Source organism: Nanorana parkeri, unplaced genomic scaffold (assembly GCF_000935625.1).
Source record: "Nanorana parkeri isolate BGI_ZX_2015 unplaced genomic scaffold, ASM93562v1 scaffold70, whole genome shotgun sequence".
Lineage (NCBI taxonomy): Eukaryota > Metazoa > Chordata > Amphibia > Anura > Dicroglossidae > Nanorana > Nanorana parkeri.
This window is the reverse complement of record NW_017306338.1, coordinates 694,619-710,334: the sequence shown is the minus strand read 5'-3', so window position 1 is coordinate 710,334 and position 15,716 is coordinate 694,619. Positions and strand designations below refer to the sequence as shown.

At 40.2% G+C, this 15,716-nt stretch overlaps 1 protein-coding gene across 1 annotated transcript in view; it reads left to right on the top strand.

The window, feature by feature from the left end:
* The first annotated feature begins 14,441 nt into the window (after nucleotides 1-14,441).
* The window catches only part of PSMB2 (proteasome subunit beta 2), a 23,346-nt gene continuing 22,071 nt past the window's right edge, over nucleotides 14,442-15,716 (top strand). Inside the window, exon 1 of the mRNA XM_018576579.1 lies at nucleotides 14,442-14,652. Coding sequence (XP_018432081.1) covers nucleotides 14,562-14,652 — 91 coding nt within the window. The 5' untranslated portion in view covers nucleotides 14,442-14,561. The remainder of the gene's footprint in view (nucleotides 14,653-15,716) is intronic.

Genomic DNA, 15,716 nt, shown 5'->3' with positions numbered 1-15,716 from the left:
GATGATGTCGCTCTGTAGGTAAGGTAGATAGAGGCCCAGTGTCGTAGTTGTAGGTAGCGGAAGAATTCCGCAGCCGGGGCTTGCAAAGTCTCCTGGATGGAGGGCCAACTACGAATGTTATCCCTTTCGAAGAGGTTATGTAAGTATGTGAAGTTGTGTGTGTTCCACCACGTGAACGCCCCAGGGGAGTCCAGGCCCGGAGGAAACAATGGGTTGCCCACAATGGGAAGCAGTGGTAGGTGTGGCGATATCAATTTGCAGTGGTATTTAGTGTTATCCCAGATTTTTAGAGTCAGACGCATTATGGGCCTCATGGCACTGGGGCACTAAGATGGTGGAAGCCAGGGCCATGCCCTTATCGCTGTGGGTAGGCATAGTGCCCCCTCCAGCTCAGTCCACAGCGGAGCCTGAGAGGTTAGGAACAGGCTCGTCAGCAGTGCTATTTGTGTTGCCTGAAAGTACTTACTGAGGTTCGGCAGTCCCAGTCCTCCCTGTCGTTTATGGGTGCAAATAGTATATTTAGTGATCCGTGAACGTTTATTTTGCCATATAAAATCTAGAATTTGGTTTTGGAGGGCTCGCATGGCGTGGCCTGCTATTGCAATTGGTAGCGTGCGTAAGTTGTATAACAATTTAGGGAGGAGGACCATCTTGACAGAGTTTACTCTCCCCATCCAGGAAAGGCGGTGGTGGGACCAGTTGGATCTTCTATAAGGTTTTATCTGTTTCACCCACAATATTTGGGTGTTTTGCTGCTGACATCAAGTTCTTTGGATGTTCCAAACTACATGTTTCCTGATAAAATAGGTCTTTGTGGGACACAATTTATATAAGTAATAAGAGTATTAAGTTAAAGTGTAAGCCATATTAACCATTCAGAGTTCAACTTTTTTACTTTCATTGGTTATGTCTCTGAAGGTTCTCATTTATCCAGGTCATGGTATAGCTAGTAGTAGTTAATCACATTCAACTGAACTAGTTTCTGCAATGTTGAAGACATTTCATAGCTAATCATGGTGATCCTGCCATGAATGTCCATGTTCAAGCATTTTATTATAGGGTCAAAATGATCTGCCTGTCTCCCATTTGGGCTACAGTGTTGTTACACTATCACAATAAAAAAAAGCTTCCTAAGGGTTTAAAGATACAATGACAATATCTTATACATAAATAGCCATCACTGGCTGCAAATAAATATATGCTAATGATTATTCAAAGATATTACTTTTTAATTCGGTTTAATTGATTCAGTTATTTATTAATTTATTCATTCTAATGTATTTCATTTACATAGCAGCAACATTTTTTTCACAGTACTTTACAGAGGCCATTTAACCAATAACATCAGTCTCTGCCCCAGTGAAACTACTAGTTAATTGTCCCTAACATCAGTTCTTGCTCTGGGTAAGGCGATCCAAACAACATGTGCATTTTGAGCTAACTCCCAAAAACCCTGAGTAGCTAGATATTCATCATTTCAAATATTCATGTAGTTTGCTGATTTTCCTAATTTCCTAGGAGTTATACATTCACGGCACACATTCCAAATCATGTGTAGCCCAAATAAAGTAATTAAAGGCAAATACACTATTAATTTCGTTATTTAAATAAAATAAAAAATAATGGATCATGTAACTGTTGGACCTTTGCACTCTGACAAAGACGAACAAATCAGAATTTGTCAATTTACCTATATTCTGATTTTAGGAAGTACAAAGAAGAAGGTTCAATCCATTTAGTTATATACAGTGTTTTAATAAAAATTAGCATAAATACAAAACACAGAGACCACCTTTAAAATGATCTTATACAAAGTAAGAGCTTACTATCTATAGAGGGTTAATATGATAGGATATATGCATCTTACCCCAGGAAAATAAGGGGGGAAAAAAAAAGAAAACAGCATAATAATTAAAAGATGCCTCGAAACTGTCTTGCAAAAGCATAAATTGTGAAGATGAAAGAAAATGATTAAAATAATTAAATACTTGGAGTTGACATGCAGAGGCAGCCTCTCGCCAACGGACATTTGTCGGTAATTAGTTAATTAATCCTAACACAAATTATGAGCCATGGTGAACCAGTGAGGCTGAACGGAGCCGGCTGTTCAGAATTATAACTTACAGGAAAGGAATGGGGCAGGAACCAAGGAAATCATGTCTCTGCACGAGGCTTTTCCAGTCTCTATAGCAAAATTAAAGGGAATGCATAGTCTTAAAACATTTTTTTAGAAAAATTAGGAAGCAAGGTCATCTTGATTTGAATTATACCAATATGTGTTTTTTTTTTTAAAACTTGCTTCAATGTATGGACTCTATTTATATATGTACATGGGGCCGCCATATTTACTTATGACATATACATACTTTGTTTCTTGCTTGTCTACGCAGGGCAAAGCCACTGATCCATTTTAATGCCATTTAATCCATTTTGATTCCATTTTACTTGCTTTCATTTTCCAGTTGCTTCATTTAGCCGCCAAAAGTAAAAGTAAAAGCTAAGCCTTGAGAAAGCTACAAGTCCAGCATTGTCACATGCTCATTTGTGCAAAGAATTCCCAGGTACTTCTTTGGCTCCACATGCTAAGCAGAGCAGCAAGGGAACAAATAAATACTAAGCATATACTCGGAAGTGGTAAAGTTTAAACCAAACTTGTTGCTTTGTTTTAATTGGGCAATATCTTAAAATATGTATTTAATGAAAATATGCTATACTGTCCCTTTAAAAGTTATGGGAACTTTCACAATAATTTTCATTAAAGTTTTCCAACCACCCCAGATTGAGCTGATCTTACCACCTCCATCCCTCAAAGCTCGGCTATGTCCAGCCACAATGTTTACGTCTGTCCTCTTTTCCCCCGCAGTGTGCGCATGCTGCAGGAAAGTGCCCTCTTTTGGAAGACTCACAGGAACCTGAAAAAAGGCACATGTTAGGTGAAAAAATGCCTTGTGTAAATATAGATTAAAAGATGGGTAAGAATAAAAAGCTGATAGAAGAACATCCAGAGAAAAACAGACAACACTGCAAAATTTCAGCTCTTCGATTTCCATCACTAAATCCTGTAGGATCACAATGTTTGTAACCCAAAGCACCAACCCTCTGCTTGGACCACCTTATGTTTTGTACTCAAGACATTTTCTTGTTTTACCGGTCTTAACTAAGGATAAGCTCAGGTTTGGTCAAAACCCAAGAGCTTCCGATGGAAGTTAGACACAAGTGCATTGCCTGCCCCACAGCTGCATGTAAATGGGATGCTGGTGACATCATTGACCTCATGTTACCATCATCGACCTTATGGCCACATGGCCATATTTGGTCAATTGCATTGAACAAATATAGTCATGTGGCCATATTAGGTCAATGATCTCACCGTAATCCTGTCCCTTGTAATACGTGCGCCTGCTAGGTAGGGAATGCCCTGTCCACAGCTGAATGGGCATGCATTGATGCCTAACTTTCAGGTTCAGATCAAACCTGAGCTAACCTGGTTTTGAGTAAGTGTTTATACTGTGAGATGATTACATGTTTGCTGATGTTGAAGAAAAATACGTGGTCAGTAACTATGAAAAGAAAAGCTATCTCTTTGCCTCTGCTGGCTATAGATACAAACCTACTGTGCTCATTGATTAATCAGGCCCCATGTGCAACAAAAAAACACAGCCCAAAACAGATATCTAGTGTTCAAAGTAAGCCCATTAATTCAACATGGTAATGTCTAACCCCATTTTTAAGGAGTACCACCATCCCAAACCACGTTTTCGACATAACTATGTAAAGATCATTTAATGATGCACAAAAAAAGATTAATTAATTTTAGACCCATGTTTTGATAGCATCTAAAAGTCCCACTGCATACACTAATGTTAAATTTACTGTAAGTTTCCTGAAGCAGTGTGAATGGTACCCCTGGTATGGTGTTTTAGATTTGCACTTTACCTATAGTTGTGAGAACAGATCCTAAGAGGAATTAGTTTGCAAAGGCTTTTTAAAAAGCCCATTGACTCCAAGCTGCATTTTTGCCTGTTCAGGGGCATTGTGTTAGGCAGCCCATTCAAAATGAATGGGCTGCAACACACATTAATGCATGAAAATGTAGGTCCTGCTGCACCTTTTTTTTTTAACACTCATTGTTATATTGCACTGAAATACAATATAGTGTGCACAATGTGCTACACTGCATTGCAGTAATGCAAGGTTACCGCAACAGTGTGAACAAACCTCTAAATAGAAACAGTCACTAAGGCAATCCAAAAGTAGACCTATACTTAAATTATATGGATACATAAATGGTAATAACAGGAAATAACAGGATCAGGGTTCAGACTGGCTCATGCTGCCCTCTATCAGAGGTAAAAAAGTAAATAGCCTATTCACTTTACAAGACTCCCATAGTTAAGTGAATGTGGTGATGCAGTGAATACCCAATCATGTGCAAGGAAAATAAGAAAAACAGTGTTCTTGATACAAACGATTGGATGATATAGGTGGGCAAAGCTTCATCTCAATCATTTTGCAAAGTGGCAAGTCTATGTGCCTTTAGTAAATCAACCTCTTTGTAGTTAATTTCTAAGGCCATCAGACATGTCACCAGTGCTAAAGGAAATTTGAAACAGCATTTCATTTTCTCCAGGAAAGTCGAGTATTGTACCTTGCTATTACTCTCTTGATCCATTTCAGCAAGCCCGTGAATATAGTTTTATGTTAACATTTAGTTTTAGGTCCACTATAAGAGGCCTATATTTATAGCTCAAATATACAGAATGTGTCTGTATAGTGCCCCACTAACCTTTCATTCCAGGATGCTATATTAAAGAAAAGGCCACCAGGTCTGTCATGGTTTCGTAGTCCACTTCTTTCTGGTCATTTCCCCACTGGTTTATCCTTCTACACCCTCCCTACCAGGAGATATATGGTTGCTAAGTCTGCATGCAGGACTCTGGAGGTGGTTGCAATATCATGCCACAAGCTCAGAAGAAGAATTCCATTCAATGAGTAGTGAACAGAAAACTGTACAAATGTGTACAAAGCTGTGTGAGGAAAGTATTAAAACTCAAAGAAGATATATCAATCAGGAGTTTATTGAATGTCATAAAGGTACTCAGCCTTCAACCTTGAGAACATTTATAGTCAACTCCTCTTTATATCCTAATAACAGTTACCTAATTACGGTATTATCAAATATGTCCCTGTTTTTATTTGTGCACACTTACTTTCGACACTATGAGTTATTGCAAATCAGAATCACAGTCACTGTTTATGTTTAGAGTAATGAAATCCATTATCTAATATCAATATAAACATTTGAATATAGAGTTGCTTATTGAAAGGTGGTCACTAGAAGGCAGTGTATCTCATTAGATTATACTAATATGAAGACACATTGATAGTAATATGATTTGTAGAGGCTCTTCTGTCTATTTGGAATCTGAACCAGTAGCAGATAATATTACTCTATCATCCAGTTATCACAAACAGTAATCAGGAGAACTGGCATTCCAGAAAGCAAAGTCAACTACCAAAGAACTATTTAATCTTAAATAATAATAATAATAAAAAAAAACACGAGTTAATGCAAAAGAAAAGTGCCACTTAAAGGTAACATATCTCAAAAGAATTGGGTCACAATGGACATCATAATCAACCCTCTTCCAATCCACTTCCAAGTGGATGGACCAGTGCAGAGGTGATCTTGTTTATCTGAAGCTCTGCTGACTAGTTTTTTCATTCTTGTGTCTCAGAGGACTCATTCTGCACTAGGAGCCAATGGGTGTTCAGAGGTAATTAGAAAGTTGAGATATTCATTTAATTTTTACAGCTTTATATACAGGACTTACCACAACATTAGGTTCTCTAGAGTCATTATCTATCCTTAAAATATATGTTAGGCATATTTTCCAGATTTGGTTAGAGTGGGCAAGTATTGAAACTATTGTCAGGTTTTTATTGCTGTCTGTGTATGTCATCACTGAGGATAGTCGTCCTCTCTATTTGTCCTGGTGGCCATTTTTACTGGGGCAAAAGGTGATGGGAAATTCAATGCAGTTGCCACTGGTGCAGGAAGAGTGGTAACATTTTCCAGTGGGTACAAGGGGATTTCCTGTCACTTTATGTGGTGTCTTGGGATCAGAATGTTAGGGAAAATCCCCCCAATGGGAGAAAAAGGGGGGGAAAAACCTGACATCTATAACTATTGCTTACACTATGTAAAACAAAAAAAAGATTTGGCTTTTTTATATAATTTAAAGAACCACAACTCTCCAACATAAACTAGCTCAATAAAAAATAGCTATGTATAGAATAGTAATAGAGTATTATTTATAGACATATTTAAATTATCTTTTTCAAATATATTTCATAAGTAGTTGTTACAGTCAGTTGTACATTTTAATCCAAATCTTTCAAAGCAGACATAAAATACATTTTCTAATGCAGGATGAAAGTTTTCACAGTTGTTGTCTCAAAGAGGTTAGATGTAAACATAGGCAGTATAAAAGGAACTATAGCTTGTAATCAGAAGTTCATTTAAAATGTTTTTCAGAGTGATACAAATGCAAACTACTGCATCTGAAACTTTAAATAAAGCCATAGTATTCAGAAAATGACAATTTAGTATAAAATACTTCACTCTGGTTGCTGCTTCCACATTGGCCAATAGTATCTACATATATGTGTGGCATGTACCATGTGCTGTGACCTTCACAATACTGGAAGAGGAGATCTTCTGCTTCAGGGCCAGTACTGTCACCAAAATGTCTCTCTGTCTCAATCATTTTAGGCTTAGTGACAGTGGACAGAGAATTGTGCTGGAAAGGGATGTGCTGAAAAGAAAAAATCTGTCATAAGGAATCTGCTTCAAGTCTGCACTTTGGTGCACATACTGGGTCATCTCTACCACCTGACACCCACACTGAGCAAACTATCTTATACAGGGCTTTACATTATGTCAACTAGACATTCCTTGAAAAAGCTAATGGTCTGGATCCATATGAAGAAATACCAGAATCCAATACATATCTCTCTCTCTCTCTCTCTCTCTCTCTATATATATATATATATATATATACTGTGATTACGTATCAATCTTAAATAAACTAGCATCATGACACATGTTTTCTTCCTAGTACCAGTTTCACTGTGTTTAGGAAGGACCCCAGGCAAAACAAAAGAAATAGAAAATATGAAAAGTAAAAAGTTATTTATGTATCTGTTTTTTTTTGTTTCAGATTCACCAGAACTATTAATTGAAGCTACCCCTCGCACTACAAGGGTTAAGTGCTCATTTGTTATACTCACCTCATCATCTGAGCCGGCCGGCTCCCTTCCGCCTTGCTCTGCCTCCGCTGCAGCTTTCTAGCAATCCTATACAATTCTTTACAGTGTATAGGATGTGAGGACACCAAGGGACATACCATCAGTGTCGCAGCCGGCTTGACCGAGGTTCAGGTGAGTATAACTTTTTTTTCTGAACCTAGACATAAACGAGCACTTAACCCTTGCCGTGCAGGGGGGGGGGGGGGTTGAGAATTTATTTCCTGCAGTTCTTCTTTGGATCCTATTTACTCATTCCGCCACTTCTTTCCTAAGGTATAGTCAGTTTTTTTAAGAGGGGGGTTAACATTTGTGTAATCATCTCTCATTTTGATCTGTTTTATTCAGTTGTTTTCGTGGTATTATAAAATGAAAAAGAAACTCTATTTAATATCTAACTGCATCAGGCTTTGTGCCATAAACACTCACCAGCCAGCATGCAAAAAACCTGTCTCACTGCTAAGGTTAAAAACAGAGGAGAGGTTAAGATACACGTCTTCTGCAGAAAATGTGAAAGCCGCACAGCCGCGCCAAGGCACCTTTATATAGTGCGGTCCTAACTCTAAACTATGAGAGTCTCCATCTTGGAGAGTCTCCATCTTTTTGCTGTTGTACTGTATAAAGCCTTTCCAAGTGCACCTTGCTGTAAAGCTGGTAACAAATTGATGAGTGCGTTTGCCATTTGTTTTTGTTTGTTTTTTTGATAAACATAATGTTGGTAACTTTATAAAAGAGACACCTAACTGGCACCTGGTAAGAGGTACCTTTTTTATTAATTTAAAAAGTTTGTGGTTATGGTATCACATAACTGGGATGGTGCTTTGTTACACAAAATTATTTACAACTTATTTCTTTGCCTTCTAAAGAAGCAAATATAATAAAAAGATCCCCAATACACTCCAGAATCATGTCTATTAGAAGCAATGAAAAGTTTTAATGTGCTCTTACAAGCTGCCAAAGAAGTATAAATGTGATTGTTTTGAATGTGTTCACCGTGTACCCATGATATGTTATGCTGTTAATGTGCCTTGAAACCCAATACAGTGAGCTAATCCCTACACATTCCATATAATCAGTTTGTGGTACAGAACTGTCATTGAAGACTGAAATGAGAGCACCTCGTAGTCAATCATACCATTTTTCACCTCAGGATATCTATTATAATGTCTTATTGATCTGTTAACACCATGTCACCTTGCATTCCAGTTTCCCTATTGAGTAGTATTAGTCGAAATAAAATATTATAGATTAGTGCATGAAGCTGTACTTGAACAGCAAGTGTGCATTTTCCTTGACTGATAAGTGCATGTGCTGAAAATCTTCAGAAAGCATCTAGACTTTCACAGGTTTCATGTGTGGGATCAATCGTCTTTTCCAGTTTGCCAACAGAATTGGTGTTGGTCTTTAAAATAAACCCTTTATGACAAGGCTATCTATGATAAGCATCACAATACACCTTCACAGCAAATCTGCCATTCATAGCACATTGTCACTACTGAAAACCAACCACCTCTTTCGTAATTCTCCTACCCTAAACCAAGTACTAATAGCATTGTCTGACATTATTTCATATGCCAGTATTGTGCACATTATCTTCATGCTAGTCAGGTTAGAAAATATTATACCTGATAGTGACTTTAGTACATGCTGTGCTATTAGTGCTGCTTGAGTGGCAGATGTTTAGTAACTCATACCCCTTGCCCCTGCTCTTGCCAGTCTCAGAATGGTACTGCCATTATACCATACAATTCTCTTTCTCTTATAGAATACATTGGCTTTCCAATTATATTTTCTTCTCCAAAAAAAATCTATTAATGTTAATTTAGGAATTTACATCAGCGGTCTGGAAAAACCTTGCATAGTCCTACCTTTCAAATTCATTGCAAAAGTGCCTGGAAGACAGCCAACATTCTTGTTATCACGTTTTTTAGTGTCAGTAATGCTGCACATTAAAGGAAACCTGTCAGATAGGCTAATACCTGTGAGAGCCAAGATTCCCAGCCTGCGATGGAGACTGCCATTGCCATTGCGGGACGCCAGCCAGAGCTTAGCTCCTGGCAAACAGTAATGTCAGTGAGCTGGCACAACTGCCGCCCCCCTCTGTGACCTAATGGTATGCCTGCCTCATTATAGGGATGGCCCTGCTGCCACCAATATGTGACTATAGCACTCTCAGCCTCAGCCTGCACAGAGCTTTTCCAGCTCGCGGAAGCACAATCTAAGTGCCAGCATACTGAGAGCGAACATCACTTGGGTTGGTTACTCCGCAGTTAACCCTTTACACACACAAATAATAGCTGCCACCACGTGTTTTAACAGAAACACACACCATTCTCAGCAAATGCTGTGACAATTCAAGGCTTAAAAAATGCCTGTGATGCCGCTGTCTCTTCAGACAGGAATAGAGCAGGTTCTACACTAAAACTCTTCACAGAGACAAGGATTCTTTAAGTTCTTATTTAGAGCATAGAAATAAGCTTCATGATTTTAAAAGATCGCTTTTAATAAAGGAAACAGTGCATGAAAAATATACAGAAAAGATGGTACAGAAAAGAAAAAAGTCCTGGGTTCCATGGGTTCCAGCAGGGTCTAGTTAACCACTTAAAGACAAGGTTGTCTTTAACCCCCTTCCCATCCAGGCCATTTTTCAGTATTCTGCGCTGCGGTACTTTGACTGACATTTATTCCATCATGCAACTCTGTACTAAAATTAATTTCATACCATTTTTTGGGGACAGATAGAGCTTTCTTTTGGTGGTATATAATCAGCACTGGGTTTTTTTTTTATTATTATATAACAAAAAAAGTACCCTAAATGTTAAAAAATGCCATTTTTCAGTATTCTGCGCTGCGGTACTTTGACTGACATTTATTCCATCATGCAACTCTGTACTAAAATTAATTTCATACCATTTTTTGGGGACAGATAGAGCTTTCTTTTGGTGGTATATAATCAGCACTGGGTTTTTTTTTTTTATTATATAACAAAAAAAGTACCCTAAATGTTAAAAAAAAACCTGTTTCCCTATATCATGTTATGAAACATTTATTATCACCCCGATTTTTTGGTAAAATATAAAAGACGGGGTCACGTCGGGTAAATAAATTTTTTGTGTTTGTTAAAAAATCCCATCTTTTATATTTTACCAAAAAATTGGGTAATAATAAATGTTTTATCATTTAATATAGGGGAAACTGGTTTTTTTTTACAAATTTCGGTAATTTTTCCTAAATATAGTAAAAAACAAAAACCCCAGTGGTGAATAAATACCACCAAAAGAAAGCTCCATCTGTCCCCAAAAAAGGGTATACAATTCATTTCAGTACAGCGCTGCATGACGGAATAAATGTCAGTCAAAGTACCGCAGCGCTGAATACTGAAAAATGGCCTGGATGGGAAGGGGGTTTAACACCGCGGATGTCAACTGGTTAATTGTTTTTTACATTTTTTTAACACTTAATTTTTTTTTTCTATCACATAGGGGGCTTCTTAGCCCCTTATGTGATAGCCAATTTACATGACAGGTCCTCTTATTGGAGACATCAGGAGTCTCCAAGAGACCTAATGTCACCTAGGGACCCCCAGAGAAGCTGATGAAGTAGAGATCTGCTTCACCAGCTTCTCCCTGGCTTCTGTAGCCGTGAATAACAGCTGAATGCGGAACTGATGTAATATACATCACTTCCTGCATTTGGGGACCAGAGAGGAGATCAGCGGGAGATTGTGTACTGAGCTCCCTTTGATCTCCGGTGACAGAGCCGCTGTGCCGGTCCTGGTCGCACTGGGCACAGCGGATCTTGTGACCGGCGGTGGGGGGCGCACACCCGCAGAAAATACAAGTGATCAGGCAACTCTACAGACATCAGAACACTTGTATGTAAACAGCTATCGCTGGATGTTTACATTTTTGACCTTTCCCCACTCGTGTGCATGCTGGGCGCCATGCACGAGTGGGGACGCGGAGGAACGTTTTAAGACGCCCATCCGCTCTTACAAAGCCCCCGTCCGGCCGTTTAGGTTAAGGCCAATGGACGGGAAGTGGTTAATGAAGCAAAAATGGATGCAATATTGGCGCTCTGGAAATAAGGCTTTTGGCAGATGTTCTTTCTTGATTGTAAAGGAGAGCTCCAGCTGCCTTGTGCAGCAGCTTTTTGCGTTATTTTAAGAGGGTGTCATGGAGCCAGCCTCCAACCAATCAGAAAGGCCCAGGGGTATGAGACAGGAGGGCTGAGGTGCTTTATGATCTTTCACCTCACCATCCCATAATGTCAGTTTCCTGAATGCAGACATATTTGTATTCACAGGCTACCATCTGAAAGCCCATAGATTATTGTATGTTATGAAATTAGCTCTTTATACACACCAGACTTCATATACCTGGGGTGTATGACTCCCTCAGAAGGGGTTATGTGTGTTTTTGGCCCTCTGTACCTGCTAAGCCTGGGGTGCTTGATATGTACAGTACACTACCAGTGTTTCATAATACATCTATAGTTGTTATTAATGTAGCGATCCCAGGTCCAAAGTTATGAATTCTGGGTGACGTTTGGGAACTAGTTTTGTTGGTAAGGGTTATTTTTAGGTCACTGAGTCCAGACTATGTGTATGCAACTGGGATCTGTTACGTGATAACTAGATAGTGTTCTCAGCTTTATTTAGTGCTTTACAATACCCCATTAGAGGTGAGCCCAGACCTCATTACCATCACAGGTGGCAGCTACTCTTCACCGGCAACTATCAATCTTCCTCTCTATCTATGTATCTGTGTATGGTGAGTAAGTGTTTGTACATAGGCAATGGTTGCATGGAGTGCCCAAAAATTGTTCTCACACAGGGACCCTATTGTGTCTGGCACTGTCAGGTTTTTCTCTATGTGCTGACTGGGGGAACTTACTGTTCAGTCTGACACTTTATAGCTAGAAAGGAAGTAAGAGGAGATCTCCACTGTGGGGACACAAAAATCACCCTGCAGAGGTTACAGGCCGACCTCTGCCTTGAAAGTGAACCTATATCCCAAACTTTATTTCCTGTATTCCTGTGAGGTGTAGTGATGAACGTGATCAATGGCTCAAGAATATGTCCCCCACTTTCAGAAAAATCTGTCAGCCAAGGTTTCCGAAGCTCCACTGCATCTCTCTCGGTCTTTGTAAAAGTGATGATAGGGCTCGTATAGAAAGAGAAGGCTATGAACCTCCCTGATGAGTGCCTCATAGCAGTAGCCTGCAGGGATAAGAACCCCACAATTCACCCTAAATATGGCTGTAACATGAAACATGGTCAGAAAGGTAAACTTGCCCTTTAATGGGCAGCAATAGGCATCTTAATGCACATGAACTAAAGCACCACAATGGTGTTAATGAGCCCTTACAGAGACTGGATGAAAGGTTTACAGTTGTATAACACTGTAAGTCATGTGTGGGCAAACCCCAGCCTTCCAGCTGTGGTGAAACTACAAATCCCATGATGCATCTGTCCCTGGGAGCCATGTCTGTGAGAAACTTATAATGCCTCATGGGATTTGTACAGGACATTGCTTCCAAATGAGGGACAATTCTCCTCAGGTTCTTCCAGATAAAGGAGCCATGGATAAACCTGCCTCAGGACTTTGCAAACCTGTTATCCAGGATTTTAGGCACAGAGGTTGCAAATTCACTGTAAACCTGTTGCAGAGACTGCTATCTGCCATAATTTCAGGGGGGTGGGGGGAGAGGGCACCTCCCTGAAATGAGAGGGACACCTCCATGAAAGTGCTTCTTTCAGGTTGGGATCCCTGCTCCTGGTTTATTGGATGTTAGGATTCTGTGTGGCTTGGCCGTCTGCATCCTAGCAACCAAGGACGGCATAATAGGTTTCTAGGATGCAAGCTAGGGTTACCACATGTCCAGGATTCATCCGGATAGTCCAGGTTTTGAATGCTGTGTACTGGTTTCATGGCAGCAGAAACCCTTTCGTCTGGTAGTTCTCATGAAAATGCCAAGTATCTGCACTGGTACTCGAAAAGTATCTGTGCATCCCTACTATTTACATATGAATAAGTCACAACTCATTATCCCAATAAAATGTTTGCGTATCACTAGAGTGTTCGGGTTTCACTTGAAGAAAAGGTGGCAACACTAATGCAAGCGGATGAGCTGCACAGCATCATTAGATTGGGATACATTGGGATTCATTTTGAGTGCAGCAGCGTACGGATCCGGTCAGCACACAAAACGGACGTCGTGTGAACAGGCCCTTAAGGTGCAGGTGGGCGTCTATGTGCCAATCATGCACAGTGAGCTTAGTAACACTGAATGTGATTTTATAAGGCTCAGCCTTGCTGAGCTACATTGAGGATAGAGACTCTGGTATTTGTACTCCAACCTTAGTGCCACCCTGAGTGCCTAACTTTTCAGAAGGAATGACACCAAAATGACTGTCAGTCATTCTGTCACCCCATCTAATGCTGTCACCCGGTGTGGGCCGCCCCCCTCCCCCCGCATGATGCCACCACAGTTGGCGGCATGGCCCCGAACGTCCCCCTATACATGCATACCCAGATAGCAAGTAATTGAGCTGCAAGTTTAAAAATGACTTGCTAAACTATTGCAGACTTGCCAAGCTTCACAATTTTGTTGCACAATTACAGCAAGTCTGCATTGCAAGTCTCCAGACCAGCGAGCTTGCAGAGCGCTTGCTAAGACCTGCAGGACTCTTGCTGTAGACTTGCTAAACAAATTTGCTTCAAATTCAAAAAGTGTCAACTAGAACTTGTGCTGCAAGTGTTCTGCAAGTCTACAACTTGCCAGGAATATGTGCAGCAAGTTAGAAAGAATTACAATTTAACCCTGGCACAAGTTTGTGTCAAGTTATCCTTGCTATCTGGGCATTGCTGCCACAAACAAGTATTGGTTACACCCACTAGTTCTTTTTCACTTCTTTTTTCAAATGCAGTATAACACTTTTGACAGTTACATTTTTTGACAGTAATCTTACATTTTAATAGTGGTGTATTCATGAAAACAGAAACAACTGAGGCGGAAGGAGGACAGCAATGAACAACGTGAACAACTGAACGGTGAACACAATATGTCACTGTGCCACTGCCCACAGCTATTTCACTTCCGTTCTCTACTACAATTCCCAGCATCCCTCGAGTGCGGCCGCTGCAATGACGTCAAAGGAGTGCGCCAAGATCCCGGCCTTGAGGTGAATTGCTGTGTAACGTCCTGAGACCGAGTAGCTGATTTACCGGAAAGAAGAGCTCAGAGCAGCCATGGAGTACTTGATCGGGATTCAGGGGCCTGACTACGTGATGGTGGCCGCCGACACTGTGTGCGCCAACAGCATCATCAAGATGAAGCAGGGTGAGTGGAGACCGGGGACAGCCATCACCTGCCATGCTACACAGTATTGTCATCTCTTTCGATGCTGTCCATTTAGAAAGCAGGCATAGGAACCCTCAGAGAGACATTTCTATGGCTTATTTCCTGGAAAAGCCCTCTTATTAACATATCATTCATCCCTGTTCTAGATTGTAAAGTGTATTTATATTACTCTCCAGTGTAATTAATATGAATACAGGATGTCAGTTCACCGTGACCCCACTGGATGGAGGTGAGCACAATAGGGGGGAATTAATAAAGTGTCTGAGATCAGTACTATTTAAACTGTTGTGGTTGCCCTTAGCATCATGACAGCTTCTAGCGTTCATTTTTTCCACACAGCTTAGAAAATTAAAAAGTAAAAGCTGATTGGCTGTGTTCCACTTGAGACAAGGTTTGTCTCAAGCTGTTTTTTTCTTTCAATTCCCCCCCATAGGCCAGAAGCAAATTCTCCTTATTTTACAACAATAAGGCCTTGTATGTTGTGATTATGGATGATTTCAGGCCCAGCAAGTGAATGTGGCTACCCATAGCAACCAGGTTACAGGTGTCAGGTTATGGAGTGAGAATCTGGTTGCCATTGGTTACTGCGCTCTCCTTATTAAAGGAACTCAAACGTAGTGCCTGGAAAGCATGTTCTCATGTTATTGTAGCAGGTGTCCCCAATGGACTGTTTGCCATAACCTCTTGTTTCTGTCTTTTGCTAATGGTCACCAGGACAAATACAGAGGGTGAACTTACCCAATGGGGTCACAAACAGAAGGAAAAACTTGTCAGGGGTTCTAGTCATCCCTACCTGATACAAAACAACTAAATTGAGGTTTGGGTTAAGGATCCCCTCTCCTCTATTCACAAAAAGCCTTCTATTTCCCCTGCATGAGGAGGTGGGGATGTGACATCATCTCTCCTCCAATCACAGAACACCTTGAGGGGATTTTATCAAAACTGGAGCAGTTGTGCATGGCAACCAATTAGCTTTACCTTCTGTTTGTTTAGTAAGTGCTCCATATTCTGTCTGCTCCAGTTTTGATAAATACCCCCCCCCC